Below are 23,316 nucleotides of genomic sequence, written 5' to 3'. Positions count from 1 at the left end.
ACATTTATCCTGAGGAAGTAACTATGTAGTACATTCTGGAAGATAAGGAGCTTGTACTTCCTGAGAGCAACAAACTAAAGATCACTGGCGGTGATAAAAATGAATTACAACTCTCAGCAGTTTTGGTGAAATGGAGTTCTACAAACTAAGAAGTCCCACTTTTCTGTGAAATCTCTCTAGATTGATTTTAAAAATTCGACCTGTTTGTTTTCATAAGCATCTAATATGTCCTCACCACAACCCTCGATAAGCAAGATACAACAGCGTATGTGACATGAGCTCTGTTCTTTCCGTTTACCATATTCACTACACTCACCAACCCTCCGTCACTCGGCCTGGTTGTTTGGTCATAGGAATTCACTGATGGGCTGGGGGACACAGATGTCCTCTCTGTGCCTGTTTCCTTCTCTTTAAAGCACTGGTGTGACTAGACCAACAGTTCCCATCAGAATCACCAGAAGGGCTTATTAAAAACACAGATTGCTGGCTCTGTGCCTAGTTTCTGATTCACTGGGGATCAGAGAAATTGCATTTTTAACAAGAACATACCAGGCTTCTGCTCCAGCGATCATACAGTGAGAGCCCTTTTTACTTTTTCCAGCTCTAAAAATCTATTATCCCTTAGCAAAACTGCATTATCTACCCTCACTGATGGATTTAAGTCTCTATTATCTATCTCCACTGAAAAATTCACTAAAGCCTAACAATGTTGTGGAATGTGGAGACATTATTTGCTGAAACCAAACAGGGGGCTTAACATTTTCAATCTTATCTTCTTCCATTTTACTTTGTTCTCAGAAATGTCTGCTCTCAGTACATCTCACACTGCACTAAATACAGACAACTGACATTTAACATCTGCTTTTTGATGGGCCGTCAATGGACTTGCATGTGATATTTTCCTGTTTGGTGATCATTATAAAGTTGATACAAACTCTTAAAATAATGAATATTTAATCTTGGTTCATTCTTGAGCAACTTTCTGAAATCTAGAAGACCACGCTGGGCAAGCTGGTGCTCTGAGACCATGAAAAGTTCCCCTGGTAGTCAGGCTATAAGGCTATTATTAGTCTCAGTCTTGCCATTGGCTTTATTACGGCTGTAGAAGTCACTCAAGCTCTGGTGGCTCTGGAAAAATTAGGAAAATACTGACCATCTTAGATTCAGGAAGCATTAGTGAAATGCCTGTTTTTAAAATATGGGCCCTAGAAACCAAATTTAATTTCAAAATAGTAGTTTTATGAGAATTAATTTTAGAAGTAAATGCTTTTCCACCTAGAATCACAGGAAAATGAGGTTTTGCTTTAAAGAATAAGATGCTAAAGTTCAAAAATCGAATAAGTATTTATTGTTCCAGAAGGTACATTGCTTTTTATACATATTTCATAAATGATACAGGATTTTACACATGTTCAGTATTTTGCTATTTGTTTAAAGGACTTTGCCCCCCATCTTCCCTCCCTTGCTTCCCACACACCCTGAAAGGATTTGTACATTGCACTGTGCTGTTTCTTCTTAAAAACCCTGCACATAAACAGGCTAAGTGATTTAAAAATGATGCACATAACTTAACAAAAATCAATGAGGGGAGGGGCTGAACGACAGGGGGAAGGAGGGGCCATGCGCCCTTCCCATCCGTCATGCCAGGGGAGGGGCGGCGGCGGCGCGGCAGCGGTCCTGGCTGGCCTTCAACTTCTACAAGGCACCTGGAGTCTGGGTTTGTCACCTAAAGTGTTTCTTTTCACACACAATGATCCCAAAGGAGGAAGAAAATGAGGAAGAAAACTCCTTGCCACAATGAGGAGGGATGAATCATGGGGAAGAAAAAGCCAATCGGCCGTGCGGCAAGCCTGACCATCCTTTCCATCCTGCCCCCACCGTAGTTCAAAACAGGATATTAGACACAAGATTCCTTTGACTCTTCAAGTGCAGATGTCATCTGGAAATGTGGTAGAAAATATTTTGATAGAGTATAAGATTACTTCTTCCTTCTCTCAATTTAAGATAAGAAAAAATAGGGTGAAGAGGGTGGGTGGAAGGAAGCCATAGAAATGTATTCCTGTATAAAGATAAATTGCACCCTTTGAGACCCACACACTTGATTTACAACTATTGAAGTGGTGGCGGCGGGAGGGCCCACAAACAGCCGGGAGGTGTGTGTCCTTCCAGATTCACGAAGTCTCCAGACAGGGCAACGCCTCCTGGGTGGGCTGGAATGCGGTCACACAAGCAGACCGACAGCACTGAGATTATTCTGGTTCTCAAGTGGCTAGAGAGCCATGATTTTTAGCCAATTTGTAAACCTTACATCTTACTGATTTGGTAATACAGCTGAACCCCCCGCCCCGCCGCCCAACCCTGATTTGAGTTGTGGAGGGAGAGAGGACTATCAATAGGATAGTTAAATAAAGGAGGAAAATTCTGCCTCCTGTTAAAGATTAATTAGTAAAAAAAAAAAAAAAAAATCAAAATGAAACAAAACAACCTCATGCAGTGTTGCCAATGATTCCTAGATACTGATCCAGACACTGGAATATACAGACATTTAAGAAGGTATTATGGTATAATCCAAATGTCAATTATCAAACAGTCATAAGTTGGTTCCAACTCTCATATGCATAAAATTAGTGTAACCAACAGGAGTGGGTGGTCAGGAAGAGGGCACAAAGAGGAGAGATTCCTGGTAACGTTGCAGAGACTGGGTCCAATTTAAAATAAATGCTAATGACACGGGCTCAGACTCTGTTTGCCACCCACATATCTTGAGGATTTGCTCTTCGGGTATATTTATTTACTCCTATGTCAAAAATAAGAAAAGTTAAACTAAAAAACAATTAGAGGTGAGTGGGGTGCTGGTGTGTTACTGTTTTGCTGACCGTGCAAAGAAGATGCAAGAAAGGAACACCCCCAGCGTCCTTTTCTCTTTATGAATCTCTCGACTATATAATGCATCATTTTCACCCAGAAACTAAGATGCTTGATTAAGACAATATTCACTAAGCCCTTTGAGCTTGTATTCCACAAAGCCTGATCCTCAGATTTTAACATTCCCTTTTTCCCTAAGATCCTTTTTGTTTTTGTTTTTTAATTAAAGGTAAAAACCCTCTACCCTGACTTGGCTCCCAGCTTCCACCTGCGATGCTTTAATTAAAAAGGCAATAGTTATAAACAGGTGTTCTTCTGCCAGGCTTCAGAGGCTCTTTGCAGATCAATCTTTTTCACCAATTTGTCGAAGGGGCAGATGTACTTGTAATGGGTCTCTCAGTCTCTTAAGGTCCATTTCTGCCTAAAATAGAAACAAAAGGTGAGAAAAACTGGCTAGTGAAGATTTCACTGAATATGGTCTCCAGAGAAAAGGAAATGGTCTTTTCTGCATCACTATGAATCACGGAAATCATCTCAATTACTTAAAAATCAGAGTGCCTCAGAGGCAAAGGAGTTTGAAGGCATAGGACAAAGGGGGACCAGAATGGAAGTCTGTCCCCACAGTTTCAGCTGTCAACAGAGCCTTCAGAAAAGGCTATGCTGTCAACAGGCCAGAACTCAGGGACCCAAGAACATGGGGAGCATCTGATGGACCTTGATGGCATTTCTCAAGAGAAAAGTCCTTTCACAAACCTTTGCCTGGATCCAGAACTTTAATTGATGGAGACTGAAATTTATAATTTCAATTATGCTCCAGACCTTAGTTGTTCATCCAATAGTTGTCTAAGTTTTTCACTTAGTTAAAAAAAAAAAAAAACCCAACAGGATTTGCTATCAATAACAGCACTTTCAAAACTCACACATGCTAGGAACTCAACCCTGAGGAGTTGAATTAATAGGCTCAGGGTGGGGCTGAAGCTTATGTAGTTTTAAAGCTCAGTTAAGCGTCTGACTTTGGCTCAGGTCATGATCTCTAGTCTGTGAGTTTGAGCCCCACATTGGGCTCTGTGCTAATAGCTCAGAGTCTGGAGCCTGTTTCAGATCTGTATTTCCCCCTTTCTCTCTGCCCTTCCCCTGCTCATGCTGTCTCTCTTGCTCTCAAAAATGAATAAAACATAAAAAAAATAAAAAAACCAAACAGCTCCATAGATGATCTGGTGCATTCCCTCCAGTAGAGGACCACCATACTGAGCAACAGGAGACGCCAGTCCACTTAGGCCAAGGCAGGAAGGCAGACCAAGCCTACTCAAAGCACAACCCATCACCAAAAAGGGACAGGCAACCAAACACTAAAAAGTATGGAAGAGCTTCTAAAATTTTTTGAAAAGTCTCTAAAGTCATATAAGACTACAGAGAAGGGGAATGAAGATTTATTTACCAAAATCAAAGATATCAGAGGGAGGCACACTCAGAAATTTGAAAGGTAACTATTATGAAAAATAAAATATATCTTTTTTTTTTTTAAAGCATCTTTGGGGCTCCTGGGTGGCTCGGTCAGTTAAGCTCAGGTCATGATCTCACGGTTCGTGAATTTGAGCCTCGTGTCAGGCTCTGTGCTGACAGTTCAGACCCTGGAGCCTGCTTTGGATTCTCTGTCTCCCTCTCTCTCTGACCCTCCCCCACTCATGCTCTGTCTCTTACAAAAAATAAACATTGAGAAAAAATTTTAAATAAAAAAAAATTAAAAAGGCATCTTTGAGTTCAATAAATTCTAGCTTGTGCCTGGCAAACACTTCTAGTAGTCTCTCTTACCTGGATTTTATTTTTCCCCCACTGCTACCACCCATGATAGGTGGAAAACATTTGGAAACTAAGATTTTTAAAAGGGAAAAAAGTTGGGACGCCTGGATGTCTCAGTTGATTGAGCATCCCACTTCGGCTCAGGTCATGATCTCACAGTTCATGGGTTCGAGCCCCACATCGGGCTCTGTGCTGACAGCTCATCGCCTGGAGCCTGTCTTCGGATTCTGTATCTCTCTCTGTCTCTGACCCTCCTCTCCTCATGCTGTCTCACTCTCTCTCTCTCAAACATAAATAAAACATTAAAAAAGAAAATAAAAGGGAGAAAAGTAAAAATAGATGACTTTTGGGGTGCCTGGGTGGGGTTCAGTCAGTTAAGCATCTGACTCTTGATTTCAGCTCAGGTCATGATTTCATGGTTTGTGAGACTGAGCCCTGCTTGGGATTCTCTCTCTCCTTTTTTCTCTGCCCCTCCCCTGCTTGTTCTTTCTCCCTCTCTCTTTCTCTCTCTCTCTCTCTCAGAAACAAATAAACATTAAAAAATAGACAAATTTAAAGAAACACAAAAAGAAGTAAAAATAGCTCTACAAATTTCAATATGCTAGAGTTAATAGGACAGACATGGCCCATCATCTTTTCGTCTGCTTGTGTGCTAAAACTTTCCAGAGAGGCATCCGTGCTAAAATAGTCATTTTTGTCAATTGAGGAATAATTTATAGAAAGAAGAGAGTTGGCTCATTTTTTCAGCATTTACCTACTGAAGCACTATAGCACCATACAAAATGGGGCTGGAATTTATTTTATTTCTGGAAAACTTACCTGAGCAATTGCATCCTTGAGTTGATTATATTTCTCTAGGTCAAAACGTGACTTTTTGGCTCCTTTATGGAAAAATAATAAGTATTGTCTGTCTCTGGCTTCTGGATAAACGTATTCCTACAAAAATAAAGGAGAAATTAAATTATTAGTCTGTAGAGTACTATCTTTACAAAATAAGGATCTACTAACTGTTGATCAGATTCAATATATGTATACACATATAAAGATACATACTGATATGTGCCATGTTAAATATTTATTTCTTAAACATTTTTTATTGTGAAATACACATGTAAGAGTATACAAAACAAAAATATACGTCACAATGAATCATCACAAAATCAATATGTTAATCACCAGATAAATAAAATCTAACACTACCAACAATGAAGGAAGCTTTCTTGTGCCTTCCCAATTATTAACCTTTCCTTTTCCCCAAAACTAATCACTGTCTAGCGTTTTATGATAATTGTTTTCTTTCTTTCTTTCTTTATAGCTTTCCTACTTAAGGATGCATCCCTTTCAACTCTATGGCTTAGTTTTACCTGTTTTTTGAATTTAATAAAAATGGGAGTCATACAGTAGATATTGTGTATGGCTACTTTCACTTAATATTATGTGTGTGATATTCATCCTTTTGTAGTCTACTAATTTCCATTGCTATGTTATATTCTATTGTATGACTACATCACAATTTATTTATCTGTTGCACAACTGATAGACTTCTGGTTGTTTCCAAGCTTTGGTTATTATGAATAATGCCGCCAAGAACATTTCTGGGCTTCTCTCTTCTGTTGGATATATACCTCGGAGTAGAGATCTAGCTCATACGGTATGCCTGTGTTTAAGTTAGGAAGTGATACCAAACAGGTTTCTAAAAGTATAATTCTAAATTATACTCTCACCAGCAGGATATAAGAGTCGGCATCATTCCATATCCTTGCCTATGCTTGGTATTGCCAGTTAAAAGAAAATGTTAGCCATTCTGGTGTGTCTGTGTAGAAGTACTACCTCATTTTTAAAAAACAGCTTTACTGAGATATTATTCATATACCATACAATTCATCCATTTAAAGTAAAATGTTCAATGCTTTTTACCGTATTCATGAAGTGGCACCACCATCACTGCAGTCGATTTTAGAGCATCTTTATCATCCCCACAAGATGCCCTGTCCTCTTCGGTAGTCACTTCCTATTCCCTTGACAGCTGCAGTTCCAGACAACTGCTAATCTATGCCTCTACAGATTTGCCTTCTGGACATTTCATATAAATGGAATCATACAACCTGAGCCTTTCATGTCTGCCTTCTTTCATGGTTCACCCATCTGTAGCATGTATTAGTACTTCACTTCTTTTTATTGCCAAGTAATAAATCCATTCTACTGAATATCCATTCAGTACCACATTTTATTTATCCATTAATCAACTGATAGACATTTGGGTTGTTTCCACGTTTTGGCAATTATGAATAATGCTGCTATGAATATTCCCACACAAGTTTTTGTGTGAACATGTTTTCATTTCTCTTGGATATCTGTAGCATTTTCCTGATCACTCATGAGGCTAAGGCCTTTTTACTGGCCACTTGCCTTTTCTTTTTAAGATGTACTTATTCAAATCTCTTGCCCTCTTTGTCTATTGAGTTGTCTGTTTTTTTCTTACAGACTAATAAGATATGTTTATATATTCTGGTTATGGATCCTTGATTGGATATATGTACTACAAGTATCTCCTCCCAGCCTGTTTGCCCTTTTAATGGTGTTCTTTAATAAACAGAAGTTCTTGATTTCGAGATAGTGGAATTTATCAATATTATTCTTTATGATTAGCACTTCTGGGTAAGAAGCCATTCCCTACTCCACTGTAATTAACATGTTCTCCTATATTATCTTCCAGAAGCTTTATTGTGTTACCTTTCATATTTGGATTGATAATCCATCTAGAATTAATTTTTGTTAATTAAAGATGTATAAAGTCATTTCATTTTTAAAATATGGATATTTATAGAAAGAAGACTCTCCTTTCTTTGCAGTGCTCTTTTGAAAGTCAAAAGTTCATTTATACAAGGTCTCTTTTTACATTCTTTCATCCATTCCATTGGACTATTTGCTTATCCTTGTGCCACTGTCTGAATTATTGCAGTATGATAAATAAAGCTTTAGTCTTCCATATCTAGGATGGCAAGTCCTCTTACCTAGTTTCTCTTCAAGAACTTACTGATTTTTCTTACTCTTTTACATTTTTATAGAAATTCTAGAAACAGCTTATTCAAATCTCTTCCCCTATCCCCAAAACTGTTGGGATTTTTACTGGATTGCACTGGATCACATCAATCAATTTGGATACAACTGACATTTTTAATATTTACTTTTCTAGTCCATGAACATGCTTATTTCACTTATTAAGTTTCCTTTAATTTTATGTTTTTCTGTATAGAGGTATTGCACATGTTTTGCATGATTTACACACACACATATGTATACACACAAATATCCATATATATATGTGTGTGTATGTTTTCCAGTGGGCATACTTACAGGAAATTAATATAATGCTTGCCCTTAGTCTTAATGAATGACAGACATAAAAGCGAAGGAAAAGACATTTTCCCAAATGCAAAAAATGCTACTTTCCAGTAATGTTATTATAAAAGGCAGAACGGTACACACTTCCAAACGCATTTCTGTTACTCTCCTGATTAAAGAAACAATTGCATGACCACACGGCTTTGTGTATATGTTGAATCTGCACAGCTTATTATAATTTTGACCTTTTTTTTGTAGTTTCAAGTTTTTATTTAAATTCCAGTTAGTTAACATGCAATGTAATACTGGTTTCAGGAGAACTCAGGGATTTATTACTTACCTATAACATTGAGTGTTCATCACAAGTGCCCTCTTTAATACCCATCATCCATTTAACCCATCCCTCCTTCCACCTCCCCTCTAGCAACCTCAGTTTGCTCTCTCTAGTTAAGAGTCTGTTTCTTGGTTTGCCTCTCTGTTTTCCCCTATATTCATCTGTTTCATTTCTTAAATCCCACATATGAGTGAAATCATATATTTGTCTTTCTCTAACTGAATTATTTTGCTTAGCATAATATACTGTGGCTCCATCCACATCATCGCAAATGGCAAGACTTCATTCTTTTTGATGGCTAAGTAATATTCTGTTGTGTGTGTGTGTATATGTGTGTGTGTATACACAAATATATCCACACCATATCTTCTTTATCCATTCATTAGTTGATGGATATTTGTGCTCTTTCTATAATTTGGCTATTGTTGACAACACTGCTAAAAACACTAGGGTCCATGTATCCCTTCAGATCAGTACTTTTGTGCCCTTTGGGTAAATACCTAGTAGTGCAATTGCTGGACCATAGGTTAGTTCTATTTTTAACATTTTTGAGGAATCTCCATACTGTTTTCCAGAGTGGCTGCACAAGTTTGCATTCTCACCAACAGAGGGTTCCCCTTTCTCTGCATCCTCATCAACACCTGTTGTTTCCTGTGTTGTTAATTTGAGCCATTTTCACAGGTGTGAGGTGATATCTCATTATAGTTTTGACTTGTATTTCCCTGATGATGAGTGATGTTGAGCATCTTTTCATGTGTCTGTTAGTCATCTGGATGTCTTCTTTTGAAGTGTCTATTATGTTTTCTGCCTATTTCTTCACTGGATTATTTGTTTTTTTGGGTGTTGAATTTGATAAGTTCTTTATAGGCTTTAGATACTAACCCTTTCATTTGGAAATATCTTCCCCCATTCTGAAGACTGTATTTTAGTTTTGTTGATTGTCTCCTTTGCAGTGCACAAGTTTTTATCTTGATGAGGTCCCAATAGTTTATTTTTGCTTTTGTTTCCCTTGCTTCAGGAGACATACCTAGTAAGAAGTTGCCAAGGCTGATGTCAAAGACATTACTGTGTCCTCCTCTAAGATTTTGATGGTTTCCTGTCTCCCATTTAGGGTTTCATCCATTTTGAATTTACTTTTGTGTATGGTGTAAGAAAGTGGTCTGGTTTCGGGGCACCTGGGTGGCTCAGTTGGTTAAGTGTCCGACTTCAGCTCAGGTCATGATCTCATGGTTCATGGGTTCAAGTCCTGCATCAGGCTCTGTGCTGACAGCTAGCTCAGAGCCTGGAGCCTGTCCTCAGATTCTGGATCTCCCTCTCTCTCTGACCCTCCCCTGCTCATTCTGTCTCTCTCTCTCTGTCTCTCTCAAAAATAAATAAAACGTTTTTAAAAAGTGGTCCAGTTTTATTCTTCTGCATGTTGCTGTTCAGTTTTCCCAACACCATCTGTTGAAGAGACTATCTTTTTTCTATTGTATATTCCTTCTTGCTTTGCTGAAGATTCGTTGACCATAGAGTTGTGGGTCCATTGGGGGGCTATCTATTTTGTCCCATTGATCATAATTGTTATGTGCCTGGTTTTGTGCCAGTACTATACTGTCTTGAGCACTACAGCTTGGCAATATAACTTGAAGTCCTGAATAGTAATGCCTCCAGTTTTTCTTTTCTTTTACAAGATTGCTTTGGCTATTTGGGGTCTTTTGTGGTTCCATATTAATTTTAGGATTGTTTGTTCTAGCTCTGTAAAAAAAAATGCTGGCGTTATTTTGAAAGGGATGGCGTTAAATGTGTAGACTGCTCTGGGTAGTATAGACATTTAATAATTGTTCTTCTAATCCATGAGTGTGGAATGTTTTACCATTTCTTTGTGTCCTCTTCAGTTTCTTTTGTAAGAATTCTGTAGTTTTCAGAGTACAGATCTTTCACCTAGGTTTATTCCTAGGTATCTTATGGTTTTTGGTATAATTGTAAATGGGATTGGGCCCTGGATTTCTCTTTCTACTGCTTCATTACTGGTGTATAGAAATGGAACAGATTTCCGTACAATGATTTTGTATCCTGTGATTTTACTGAATTCATGTATCAATTATATCACGTTTTTGGCAGAGTCTTTCAGATTTTCTATTTTCTACAGAGTATCATGTCATCTGCAAACAGTGAAAGTCTGACTTCTTTCATGCCAATTTGGATGCTTTTTAGTTCTTTTTGTTGTCTAATTTCTGAGGCTAGGACTTCCAGCACTATGTTAAATAACAGTGGTGAGAGTGGGCACCCCTGTCGTGTCCCTGACTATAGAGGAAAAGCTCTCAGTTTTTCTCCACTGAGGAAGATATTAGTGTGGGTCTTTTATATACAGCCCTTATGATGTTGTACTTCTAGATATTTTTAAAAGTCATTTTAAGTTACATTTTTTAAAGTTTCATAATTGTTATTGGCATATAAATATGCTGTAGACTTATGTATATTAAACTTGTATCCAGAAACCTTATTAAACTGACTTAAGGAATTTAATCAATTACATGTACATGTTTTTCTATTTTTTTTATGTACAAAATCTTTGAATAATGTCGATTTTATTTCTTTCCATCTTTATATCTCTCATAGCTTTTTCTTGCCTTCTGCTTCCAGAGATGATTTATGTTTGGTTCTGCCTGGAATGTATGAGCACCAGAACTTTGGGACTGCCACTATTCTAGGGGCACCTTAGTGTAATTTATGAGATTGAGATGACTGAAGTTGGACTATAGTTCCGAGAGAACTTACAAAAGGTTCATCCTTATGGTGGCTATTAGAGGTTCTAAACCAAAGCAATCTCTATGGTTTCTAATCTCTAATCCTTCTAGATTATCTAGTATGGCTTGGCTTCTTGGCCTCTCAGCCTTACCCTCTTTAGTCAGCATAAATCTCCAAAGGAAGAAGCCCACCTAACACCAGACTCACCTCCCTGGACTACCTCTTCTTCAGTTTCTTGCATGGCAATTTTTGTTATCTTATAAGCTCTCTATAGTTGGATGTGTTTTATGTTTGGTCTAACTATTCTAATTTCCTAATGGGTGGATTGGCCTGATTGCCTCATATGCCATAGAAGAAGCAGAAGTAAATACTGAATTACTGATGATGACAGGTAATAGATTAATAGTAGCTAAAGGGAAATAAAAACTGAAAAAAAAACCTGAATGCTTCACCTAGTAGGATACTGTAGTCTAGCAGTGTGGTGAAGACATTATACATGAATAACTATAGTACAGGATAGCAAAAGGGGTGCCTGGGTGGCTTAGTCAGTTAAGCGTCTGACTTTGGCTCATGTCATGATCTCATGATTCATGAGTTTGAGCCCTACTTAGGGCTCTGTGCTGATGGCTCAGAGCCTAGAGCCTGTCTTGGATTCTGTGTCTCCCTCTCTCTCTGCCCTTCCCCTACTTGCACTCTTTCTTTTTCTCTCTCTCAAAAATAAACATTAAAAAAATAATAAAAAGATAGCAAAGGATGAGTGAAATGAGAGGCACAATATGCTATAAGTATTCAGAAGGAGAGTTCAAAGTTGGCTATTGGGAACTGGTCAAAGGTTCATGAAATATAAGCATTTAAGAAACCTTGAAATAGGAAAGGTAGAGATCAACAGGGAGAACTTTCCCAGTTGATAGAATGATGGCAAGTAAGGAATGAAGTGGCAGAAAATTCAGGGCATTTGCGGGAATAAAGACTATAATTTGTTCAGAATACACAGTAGGTACACTGTGCAAACTCACAGGCCTTTGAAGAAGACAGATAGTTATGAATATAAGGCTAAGGAGTTTGGACTTCAATCAATAGCTAAAAAGCAACAACCATTAAAGGGTGTGTATATAAGGAACAGGAACAGGGAAGAGGAGAGAGGGAGATGTAAAGAAACAAAGACAGACAGCAAGCCATGTCCAGAGCCATGATTAGACACACTGATCAGGCTGTTTGGTTCTCTTCACACAGAGTAATGAGTATGAGCCAGATGTGGGACTAGGTACTGGATACTCTGGGCAAACAATGGCAGGATGTGAACAGTTTATGGTCTCTCTTTTCTACCAGAAAGGTTGGACTTTCATTCTCTCACACATAAATAGGCCTGGGACCAGTGGTCTAACAACAGAAACAAAATGCCTATGTTCAATAGCAGCCATATAAAAAATATAAGAGGAGGTGCCTGGGTGGCTCAGTCAGTTAAGCATCCGGCTTTGGCTCAGGTCATGATCTCACGGTTTGTGGGTTCGAGTCCCACATCAGGCTCTGTGCTGACAGCTAGCTCAGAGCCTGGAGCCTGCTTCAGATTCTGTGTCTCCCTCTCTCTCTGACCCTCTGCTGCTCACGCTGTCTCCCTCTCTCAAAAATAAATAAAACATTAAAAAAATTAAAAATATGTAAGAGAAACAGTTTTTAGCTTTTTTCTGATGCCTAAGAAAATAAGAGTTTCTCCTGTCTCAATTATTTCAAATGTCTTTTTATCAAGAGAGGTTAGATCTGTGTTGGTATCACATAAATAGCAGTAAGTGATAACAGATCCTTCATACCTTCTAGAGTGACACGGGGATTTTTCAAGCTGGCAAAAAATATTAGTTCCAGATACTGATATTTAATAAATGGCTGATAAAGAATAGGCCAGGAGTATAAAGTGAGTAGATATCTAATTGTCACCTCTCCTCCCTGAAGTAAAAAGATTAATAAAGAAGCCACCTATACAGTCAATAAACTCAGAAGTACCTCAGAATTTAGTTTAACTCTCTGATTAGTTATCACCAATTTTCTATTCCAAGAATTAAATAAAAACAAAAAGATTGAGACTATCCTATCCAACTGTTTGTTAAATCACATAGTAAATAAAAATCCAAGCCAACTTAGCTGAACAAATTATCAGGCAACTGATCATTCTTCTCCTTTCCTCTCTTTTCCTATAACTTATTGTAAAATATTTTTTAATGTTCATACAGCTCTCTTTATAATATGTTAGGTTCATGAGGTCAGGAGTCATGTCTTATATATACCTCCCTATCTTTAGCATCTAAAACAGTGCCTAGTACACAATTGACATGCATGTGCACATACTTGTATATGTGTGTATGTGTGTGTGTAGGATAAATTGGCACTTAAAGGGCACTGGCCTTAGAAGGAAATGAGAACACGACAGGGCGCCTGGGTGGCTTCGTTGGTTAAGCTTCAAGCCCCACATTGGACTCTGTGCTGACAATGCAGAGCCTGGAGCCTGCTTCCAATTCTGTGTCTCCTTCTCTGTCTGCCCCTCTCCCACTCACGCTCTGCCTCTTTCTCTCAAAAAGAAATAAATGTTAAAAAATAAAAAAAGAACACAGGAACAAGAGAGAAGAGAAAACGAATTTGACAACCAAAACTTCATTAGCATCTCATAAAAAGTTACTCAGGGCGCCTGGGTGGCTCAGTCGGTTAAGCCTCCGGCTTCGGCTCAGGTCAGATCTCACGTTCGTGGGTTCGAGCCCCGCGTCAGGCTCTGTGCTGACGGCTAGCTCAGAGCCTGGAGCCTGCTTCCAGTTCTGTGTCTCCTTCTCTCCCTGGCCCTCCCCCTCTCATGCTCTGTCTCTCCTGTATCAAAAATTAATAAAAAACATTAAAAAAAAAAGTTACTCGAAGAGGACTTCTTACCTGACGTGTCATTACAAAATATGCATACATTGCCATGGCACTTCCATAGGTGATAAAGTAGGTGACTGGCTCCATGATGTCCCAGGAATATTCCCACCAGGTAAGCCGGGCCAAAATGCCAAACTGTGTGGCCATGTAGGCAAGTCCACCCCATAGCACCAAAGTGGTCCTCTTCTCAGCTTTTCTGCTAATCTCGATTCGTACCTAGGGGCACACATGATCAGTCAGCCGCAAGGCACTTTGACATAGAACCAATTTTAAATTTAAACTCTTCTACATTCATTAAAGAAATAGGGCTCACAATCAAGACATGTTAGTCTCAATTCTAACAAATGTAGTTTGTCTTCCTAAATAGTATTTATAGTTTTTACTGGATAAAATATTTTATAGGAGTAACACTTTTCTTAGGCCACCTGTACTTTGTGTTTCACCCTAGAAGTCAATGAAAATATGGTGAAACTATGGGAGCAAATAAGTAAGTGTCTACAACTCTTCATCCAACTACATGATTATCTTCTTTGCAGGAGGGACATGAAAACAGGCCAGTGTTCTCTTACTGCGGTATACAAGATTGAATCTGTTTCATTCCTTACGCAAGGGGCGTGCAAGAGGGCAGTGAGTCACAGTGTGAATTCTGGATTTAGAGTGGCTGCATTCAGGCCCTAATATGCAAATCATTGTCAGTGTCATCATAGTGTTGTTCTGAGGACTAAATAGCAGTACAGGTAAAATACTTAGCACAATTTCCGGCACCTACTAAACATCCAATCAAGGATAATTATTTTGTTACAGCTGATACATTAAAAAACACTTTCCATTTTGAAAAGACCAAATTTAAAACTCTTCCTTCTTTACAACAGTTCAAGTTTAATTGATCACATTCCTAATGGTCTTAAATTTACTGAGGATAATCTTAAGATACTGGTTATTTTTAAAGAAGTCAGAAAAAGCACAAATTTATTTGTTGCCTTTCTTAATCTCTGATAGTCTAATTTCTTAAAATGAAAGTGTTTGCATCATCATTAAAAATAATGATAAATTATCATTGAATATTCTTCTATTGCATATTAGGTCTATATAATCATTTTAACAGCTCCATAATAATCCATATAATATTAATTCTTAACTTGGCTAAAATCGTTACCCATCACACTCAGAACTTTTCCCAATCAGCAGTTATTTCAATTTTTGTTGCAAAGGAGGTAAATCTGCTTAAGGGCAGAAATTTAGACTTCAAAGTTCTACGTACTCTAATTCCTTTTCTTAGCTTTGACCGGAACTGTTTTATGGTTCAGTCCCCAATGCTAAGGGAGTAGTTTGATCGACACAGCTCAATTACCAAAAAAGATGGATGGGGAAAAAGCAAACGTATACACTCTTGAAACATTACTGGCGAAGAGGAAGTTCTGAGATTTGAATCGGCACCTTTTCCAGGGGAGCCAGCTGCTCTTTGAGATCCTCTAATCTTTCAATGAGCTCCCTTTCCTTGTTTAACTGGTGCTGCTCGATGCACAGGGTGGTGTACAGCTGCTGGACGAGTGTCTTTACATCGTTCAGTGTTGCTGCGTTTTCGTGGCTTAAGAGGTCTGAAAAAGAAGGGTTACATTTTTTAAAAGGCGTGCCTTCGCGGGAGAGTCGCTCTTCCTGGGGCTATCTGACAATGATAATAACAAGACAGTCATCCGATACAGAGAAATCACCATCGGTTTCCTTCAGTGTTCAACTGAAGGAAAGTGATAGTTCCTTTAAAAAAATTTTTTTAAGGTTTATTTATTTTTAGGAGAGAGAGAGAGACAGACAGACAGACAGAGTGTAAGCGGGGGAGGGGCAGAGAGAAAGGGAAACACAGAATCTGAAGCAGGCTCCAGGCTCTGAGCTGTGAGCACAGAGTCCAACGTGGGGCTTGAACCCACGAACTGTGAGATCATGACCTGAGCCGAAGTCGAATGCTTAACTGACTGAATTACCCAGGGACCCCAAAAGTTCCTTTTTTAAAAAGAGGCATCTGCAAATCCTAGAAAGTAAGTTCGTATTTGGGCAACTTGAAAATTTTGAAGCCAACATCTACCATTATATTCTTGGAAATCAAAATGCTACAGATAGGGCTACAAATAATAATTATCTTCATTAGATAAAAAAATTTAAGGCAGTATATTAAAAACTAGTAGAGGTTCAGAATCAATCTGATTATTATGCTCATTAAAATGCTTATCTAGAATTTATCTGTGGTTTTGCCATTTCAATTGGTGATTTTCTTCCTGTTTTAATACCTCAGGAAAAAATACACAGTATTTCAAATTCGAGAATACAAATGTATAAATAAAAATACAGTTATCGTAAAAAGATTAGCCTCCGGGGCGCCTGAGTGACTCAGTCGGTTGAACTGCCGGCTTCGGCTCAGGTTGTGATCTCACGGTTCGTGGGTTTAAGCCTCGTGTCAGGCTCTGTGCTGACAGTTAGCTCAGAGCCTGGAGCCTGTTTCAGATTCTGTGTCTCCCTCTCTCTCTGACCCCCACCCCTGCTCATGCTGTCTCTCAAAAATAAATAAAAAACAAAAAAAAAAGATTAGCCTCCATATGCCTTCCTTTCATATCAACTTTTATTTATTCCTGTTGGGAAAAGACACAGAATAGCAGTTTGGATTTCAATATCATATTTTAGAGGACATGAAGTTAAGAGAATGACTGAAAGACTAAAAGATTAAATTCTTTTGAATTTAATTCAATATTCTTGTCTATGAATAGCATATGTTTTCAGAAATCTAAAAATTATGTTTTGAGAATATAACACAAAATCAGCTATCTTAGCTGTCAAAGAATTAAAAAAAAGCAAGAAATAAAAAATTTTGTTTTAAAATCTTATTAGCCTTGGGGTGCCTGGGTGGCTCAGTCAGTTAAGCATCTGACTCTTAATTTCAGCTTAGGTCATGGTCTCACAGTTTGTGAGATCAAGTCCCTGCTTGGGATTCTCTCTCTCCATCTCTCTCTCTCTCTGGCCCTTCCCTGCATGTACATGTGCATGTACATCTCTCCCAATGTAAATAAATAAACAAAACAAAAATTAAACTATTAAAAAATATCATTAGCCTTAAAAGTGACATTTTGTTGGGTACAGCATAAGGTCAATCCTCTTCTAATGCAAAATAAGCCACAGTCAGAACTAGCTTTGTATTTAAACTTTTCTCAAGGATGTCCTTTAGTAGTTATCAAAAAATTCAATCAATGAAAAATTCAAATAAGGACAGTAAACTGGATTACAGAAGAGCTGATACAGTAAAATGGGATACAGCACCTAGCACAGTATCTTGTGACTTCAGTAAATGCATGCTGAATTAATGGGAACAGACAAAAGCAAGAGGGACTCGAGTTCTAGAAGTCATCTATGTCAACAGGGTTTTCTTTGCATTGAAGCTGTAGCTCACGTTTGCATATGGCTTTATACTTTCCAAATTTACCAGAAGAGAAAGCTGCATTCCAGTATATGTGCTGCTGAAGTGAGCATGAAAGCTGCATTCTAGAAGGCAGTAGTTTGTTAGGAATATCACAGTAAAGTGGTAGGGTCCATGTCTCCTGATCCATGACTGGAAGTGAGTTATAATGTTTCTTCCTGTAAGAGTTACCTTAAGATGGCCATCGAGTGGCCATTTTGCCATGCGTGGGAGAAGAACTCCATGCACCGACAACCCCCACCCCACCCGCAGACCTGGAATGTCCTGTGCTGTTTGAAAACAGCCAATCATGAAGCTCCAGCTTCCCATCACCCCGACAAAGGAGGCAGCCTATCCCATCCCGCCATGGCCCTAAAATGCCCTTATGTGGTAATCTGCCCTCCCAAGACCAAACCCGGAACTCTTTCACCCATAAAATACCTCGCCCCTTCCAAACCGGGTGCGACCTCCCTGACTCAACCCCTACTCTAGTCAAGGAACCTCGCCTGAGGGCCGCAGACCCTAATAAAGGCTTTCTTGGCTCCATAACTTGGTCTCTCTCTTTCCTCTTGTCTCTGCCTCTACATATTAAATCTTATACTACTGTACAGTAATATCCTCCTGAAAGCGTGGTCCCCTTTCAAAAGACAATTCCTTAAGTAGTGATCCGTTACCTATGGTTAATGACATCTTTTCACATATATTATATCTCATGTTATTCTCACAGTAACAGGAGTAAACTTGGTGCCCAAAATTTATAAATGAGGAACGTGAATCCGAGAGATAAGATTCACAAATGTATTTGTATCTGATCTAGATCTGATCTAGGCAATACAGAGGAATAAAAAATAAAATGTGAGGTGGTTGTTCTCCTTAATGAGGTCTAATAATATTCATGAAATTGCAGAACTAGTAGAGAGTGGACAAAGATCTGACTGGGAGTCCACTGGCTTTCCTATTTTATGCTCTTTTCCCATTTTAATTGTCAATACTTTAGGTACTGTGTGGGGGAAAAGTTTAGGAATTCCCTGAACTTGCACCAATGGGTTAACAAGGCTTAGGATGAAAGCATCCAACATGAGGTACACAGGGTGGGAGCACCCCCCAGTACAGAACAAAGGCATAAAGGCATAGAGGAACAGGAAGCCACAAGATGAAAGCATCCAAGATTAGGTCGTCAAGGCTAGGTAATCAGGGCTGTGGAAGCGGCACCCCCTCCCCCCAATTTAGTTCAACAGCAGAAAGCTGCTTTCACAGGAGGGAAGGACCAGAATAGGTAAACAGGTAAATAGGCTAGAGACCACAGCTGGGTGAAGTTGCCTGGAGCTAATTAGCAAAAGAAAGGTGCCCTGTTGACCCTGAGGTAGCAAGCTCGGTCTGCCTAATCCCCTAGGTAAGCTAAGATAAACAGACTTGGATAGTGCCTGCTGTAAGCAACCATCTGCCAGGATTTTGTTTTGTATTGACCCAAACCCCTTACACTGCATATCTTCAGAACCCCCTTTCTCTCACACATGAGCTAATGTTCACAGTTTCATTGTCGCTTTCTGTGTGTCCATCACACATGTAAGCCTTCTGATCCTAATAAAAACGGAGCAAGGACCCCTACTCGGGGCTCTTGTCTCCTCTCAGACATTAGCCTCTCTAGCATTTTAATTGTGTCTGCTCTCTTACTGGACAAGAGAGAACTCCAGACCCAGAGTCTAGAACAGTAATGTATTTGCTTAGGAGTTCAAGGAAGGGAGGGAGGGAGGGAGAGGAGGAAGAAACAAGGAAAAGCAAGTATGCAAAACTAAACAGAATCTCTTCTCTTCCTTTTCCTAATGGAGCATGGACATGTTAATGATCAAACATGTAGAGATAATCATTTCAGGTTATGATTATTCTGAAAATCCATAAAATTGGAAATCAGGCTTGGAAATTGGTTTACAAAAAAGTAAGTCTCTATGAGAATATCATTCATTGAAAACCTGTTAGTTTAAAAATTAATATTTGTATTATGGGCTCTGCTGTGTAGAAAATTTATTTTTTGTATCAGTCTTTTTTTATGGCTTCTGGGTTTTATGTTATAGTTAGAAAGTTCTTTCTCTTCAAGGTTATAAAATATTTCTCTTTCTTCAAGGTTATAAAAATATTTCTTTTGATTGTCTTTCATTACTTTTAATATTTCTTTTTCTTCTCTGAAATCTGTTTTTGATCCCACATATTCTTTGATACAGTCTTCCACTTTCAGGTATTTTTCTTACATATACACTCAGAGACTTCCTAAGAGACACATATTCAAGATTATTCAATGCTACAATATATACTATAACAAAAGGTGAAAACTACATCAAAGTCCATCAATAAGTTCTAAAATAAGCAGTTAAGGAAACAGTGATATACATTCATACAACGCAGTGTGTATGTGCAATACAATGTGAAAAAGAATGAGGAATTCTTTATGTATGGTATGATAAGATTTCCAGAATACACCATTAGCTGAGAAAAGTTTTAGCTTGTCGATCTAGCTAAACTGGAATTATGTTTTCCAAAATACCCATCCCTTGAATGGTTCAAAGTTGGCGTTAAACAAATGAGAATTTCAAGCGAGATTTTGGAAGCATAAGCGACACAGAAGCCGCTATGCCCTGACGGCTGTGGTAGAGAGAGACAGACGCAGGTGCCTAGGGTTGCCAGCCCGAGCTTGTTTTCCCGTGCTCTGCATCCAGCTCTTTCTCCTCAACTGCCACCTCTGCTGAGTGGTAGGTACCTCCAGGCCCACAACCAGATGCGGTCTTCTAGAGCTCTGCTGTCCAAAGGAGTAACCATGAGTCACATGTAGCTATCTAAATTTAAATTAATTAAAATAAAATTGAGGGGCGCCTGGGTGGCTCAGTCGGTTAAGCCTCCGACTTCGGCTCAGGTCAGATCTCATGTTCGTGGGTTCGAGCCCCGTGTCAAGCTTTGTGCTGACAGCTCAGAGCCTGGAGCCTGCTTCCGGTTCTGTGTCTCCTTCTCTCTCTGCCCCTCCCTGTCTCATGCTCTCTCTCTGTATCAAAAATAAATAAAAACATTAAAAGAAATATTTTAAAATAAAATTGAAAATTCAGTTCATCAGTCACAGTAGCCACAGTTCAAGGGTTCAATAACCACATGTGACTAACGGCTACCATATTGGACAGTGCAGAAATGGAACATGAATTATCACAGATAACGTATCTATCTGCCAGCACCGTCTTAGGGATTTCTCTGTCAGTCCTCCTTTGCAGCTCTATCCTAAGAGATGCATCTGAATTTCCAGGTTCTGTGGCAAGCTTTGATTAATCTCCCTGTGCCATCACTTTAAAATTAGTGATTTTTCTCTCATCTTCGAAGCTCCCATTTTCATTCATGCTTTTTTTCATTGAAGTTTTTATTTAAATTCCAGTTAGTTAACATACAGTATAATATTAGTTTCAAGTGTACAATATGGTGATTCAACAACTCCATACGGTCCTCAGTGCTCAGCACAAGTGCATTCCTTAACCTCCCTCACCTGTTTAGCCCATCCCTCTAGCCCCTCTCCCTTCTGGTAACCATTAGTTTGTTTTCTAACCATCAGTCTGTTTCTTGGTTTGCCTCCCTCTCTTTGCTCGTTTTGTTTCTTAAATTCCATATACGAGTGATATCATATAGTATTTGTCTTTCTCTGACTTATTTCACGTAACGTAATAGTCTCTAGCTCCACACATGTGGTTGCAAATGGCAAGATTTCATTTTTTATGGCTGAGTAATAGTCGTGTGTGTGTGTGTGTGTGTGTGTGTGTGTGTGTGTGTGTGTGTGTGTACACCAACTCTGATCAGGCATCACTAAAGCCCCAGTAAACTCAAGAGATTTGGCTTTATTTTGTTTGATTTTCTTGTCAAGAAGAATATGGTTCCAAGTTATTGTCATGGTAGAAGAAAACATCAATTCCAAACCTTTTACCCTGAAAAATTTGCCCACGTATTTGGAGATGAAATTATAAGAAAAGAGCAGATAAATCTGCTAATGGCTTAACAACACAACTTTTGAATGATGTGTGTATGCATCATTAAAAATGCAGTGAGGTGTTTATTAATGTTTCTGCACATGTCATTAGTGCCAGGAAATTAAGGTACAGAAAGGCAAGGAGATGTGCTAATTACCGGAGATTAAAAGTCTTTTTAGTTACTAGAATGGCTTGCGAAGGACGTTGGCCATTTTAGTCTCTGATCAGGTATTTTTTATTGTTCGTATTTGCCTGCTCAACCATTTCTCTCCAATTACTTATATCATTAAGCGAGAAGCAAGGTTTCCAATATCCTCTGGAAGGACAAATGGGGAAAAGGGCTTATCAGTGCTGATCAAAATGGTTCTTCTTAGCACAACTTTCAACAACCAGTGATTTAGATTATATTCCGTTCCTTCCCAATATTAAGTGGAAGGCAGTTAACTACTACTTCAACATGGACTGAGAAAAAAGACGTTTTGTGCTCCCTCTCCATATTCCTACCTCCATTCCAGATTTAGATTAGGGTTTTTTTTTTTTTTGTATTTTTTGTTTTTTATTTTTGAGAGACAGAGAGAGAGCACACGGGCAGGGGAGGTCAGAGACAGAGGGAGATACAGAATCTGAAACAGGCTCCAGGCTCTGAGCTAGCTGTCGGCACAGAGCCCAACGCGGGGCTCGAACCCATGAACCGTGAGATCATGACCTGAGCAGAAGCCGGCTGCTTAACTGACTGAGCCACCCAGGCGCCCCTAGCTTAGGTTTTAAAATCACTTAATTGCTAAAACAGTTCCTCTGCTCATCCTGCAGCGGACAGAGTGCGATCCAGCCACGCACAGCTACGCTAACCAAGAGAATGTGTTGGAGCTTGGAGCAAGCCTTGCTGCTATGACCTTGGTTCCATTTCAGTTTTTCTGCCTCTTCCTTTTCACATTTGGGGTTAGGTTCAACATTTAATTATCCATAATACTTACAGACTGTCAACCCCACAGTCATGTTAACTGAGCCACCCAGGCGTCCCCCCAAGTCATGTTAAACGGGCCTTTATTAGATCCTCTATCAATAAGCTCTTTAACCTTAGTGCCCGATAGAAGTGTGTGAAGTTCATGTGTACTGGTACACAGCATTCATACAGCATATTTAGTTCCATCAACAGGGAACAGAAAAATAGGAGAGAAATGTGAAAGTTAGAGGGGGTGAGTAGAAAAAATAGTTTCACCACTTAAAAAACTGTCCTGGAAAAGTTTTTCTTCATTCCTTCTTTTAACTTTTATTTGATCTGTCCCATCTGCTCCCTGTGTATATAAAATCCTCGTGCTCCTCCTCATTGTCTGACACCTAAGCCCTAGTACTTCCAATTTCTTTTCTGTTTAGCCTTTTTAATAAAAAGGGTTCCAATGTGGGGAAGAGGAATATCTATGTGGATAATTGCCAACCTTCTCAAATACGGAAGTTCAAATTGCTCTCACTTGATGCAGCTGAAGATGAGCGGTGACATGGATGCCAGCAGTATCTTCCTCAGACAGGAAGAGGGAGATTTTATGATGGAAACAAAATTAAAACCTATTTTATATATCATCAAAAGAAAAAAATGATTTTCTTTACTATGTTTTCTTAAGGTCTTTTTAAAACTTATAACTCCAATATAGTTAAGATACAGTATTAGTTTCTGGTGTACAATTCCATACATCACCCGGTGCTCATCACACTTCCCTTCCTTAATCCCCATCATCTGTTTAACCCTTCTCCCTACCCATCCCCTCTGGTTACCATAGTTTGTTCTCTACAGTTAAGAGTCATTTTTCTGGTTTGCCTTTTTTTTTTGTTTTATTTCTTAAGTTCCACATATGAGTGATATCATATGGTATGTGTCTTTCTCTGACTGGCTTATTTCACTTAGCATAATACTCTCT

The 23,316-nt window shown here is 38.9% G+C and overlaps 1 protein-coding gene across 4 annotated transcripts in view; it reads right to left on the bottom strand.

The window, feature by feature from the left end:
* Positions 1 to 1,325: 1,325 nt before the first annotated feature.
* The window catches only part of MCU (mitochondrial calcium uniporter), a 179,348-nt gene continuing 157,357 nt past the window's right edge, over positions 1,326 to 23,316 (bottom strand). For all 4 annotated transcript variants that reach the window (XM_029931897.1, XM_029931900.1, XM_029931899.1 and 1 more), the window contains 4 exons: positions 15,410 to 15,570; positions 13,985 to 14,188; positions 5,485 to 5,601; positions 1,326 to 3,286 (listed from right to left, as the gene is read on the bottom strand). In XM_029931897.1, coding sequence (XP_029787757.1) covers positions 3,209 to 3,286; positions 5,485 to 5,601; positions 13,985 to 14,188; positions 15,410 to 15,570 — 560 coding nt within the window. In that variant the 3' untranslated portion in view covers positions 1,326 to 3,208. The remainder of the gene's footprint in view (positions 3,287 to 5,484; positions 5,602 to 13,984; positions 14,189 to 15,409; positions 15,571 to 23,316) is intronic.

This window comes from Suricata suricatta, chromosome 2 (genome assembly GCF_006229205.1).
Source record: "Suricata suricatta isolate VVHF042 chromosome 2, meerkat_22Aug2017_6uvM2_HiC, whole genome shotgun sequence".
Lineage (NCBI taxonomy): Eukaryota > Metazoa > Chordata > Mammalia > Carnivora > Herpestidae > Suricata > Suricata suricatta.
The sequence above is the reverse complement of the archived record's forward strand: the minus strand, read 5'-3'. Positions and strand labels throughout refer to the sequence as shown.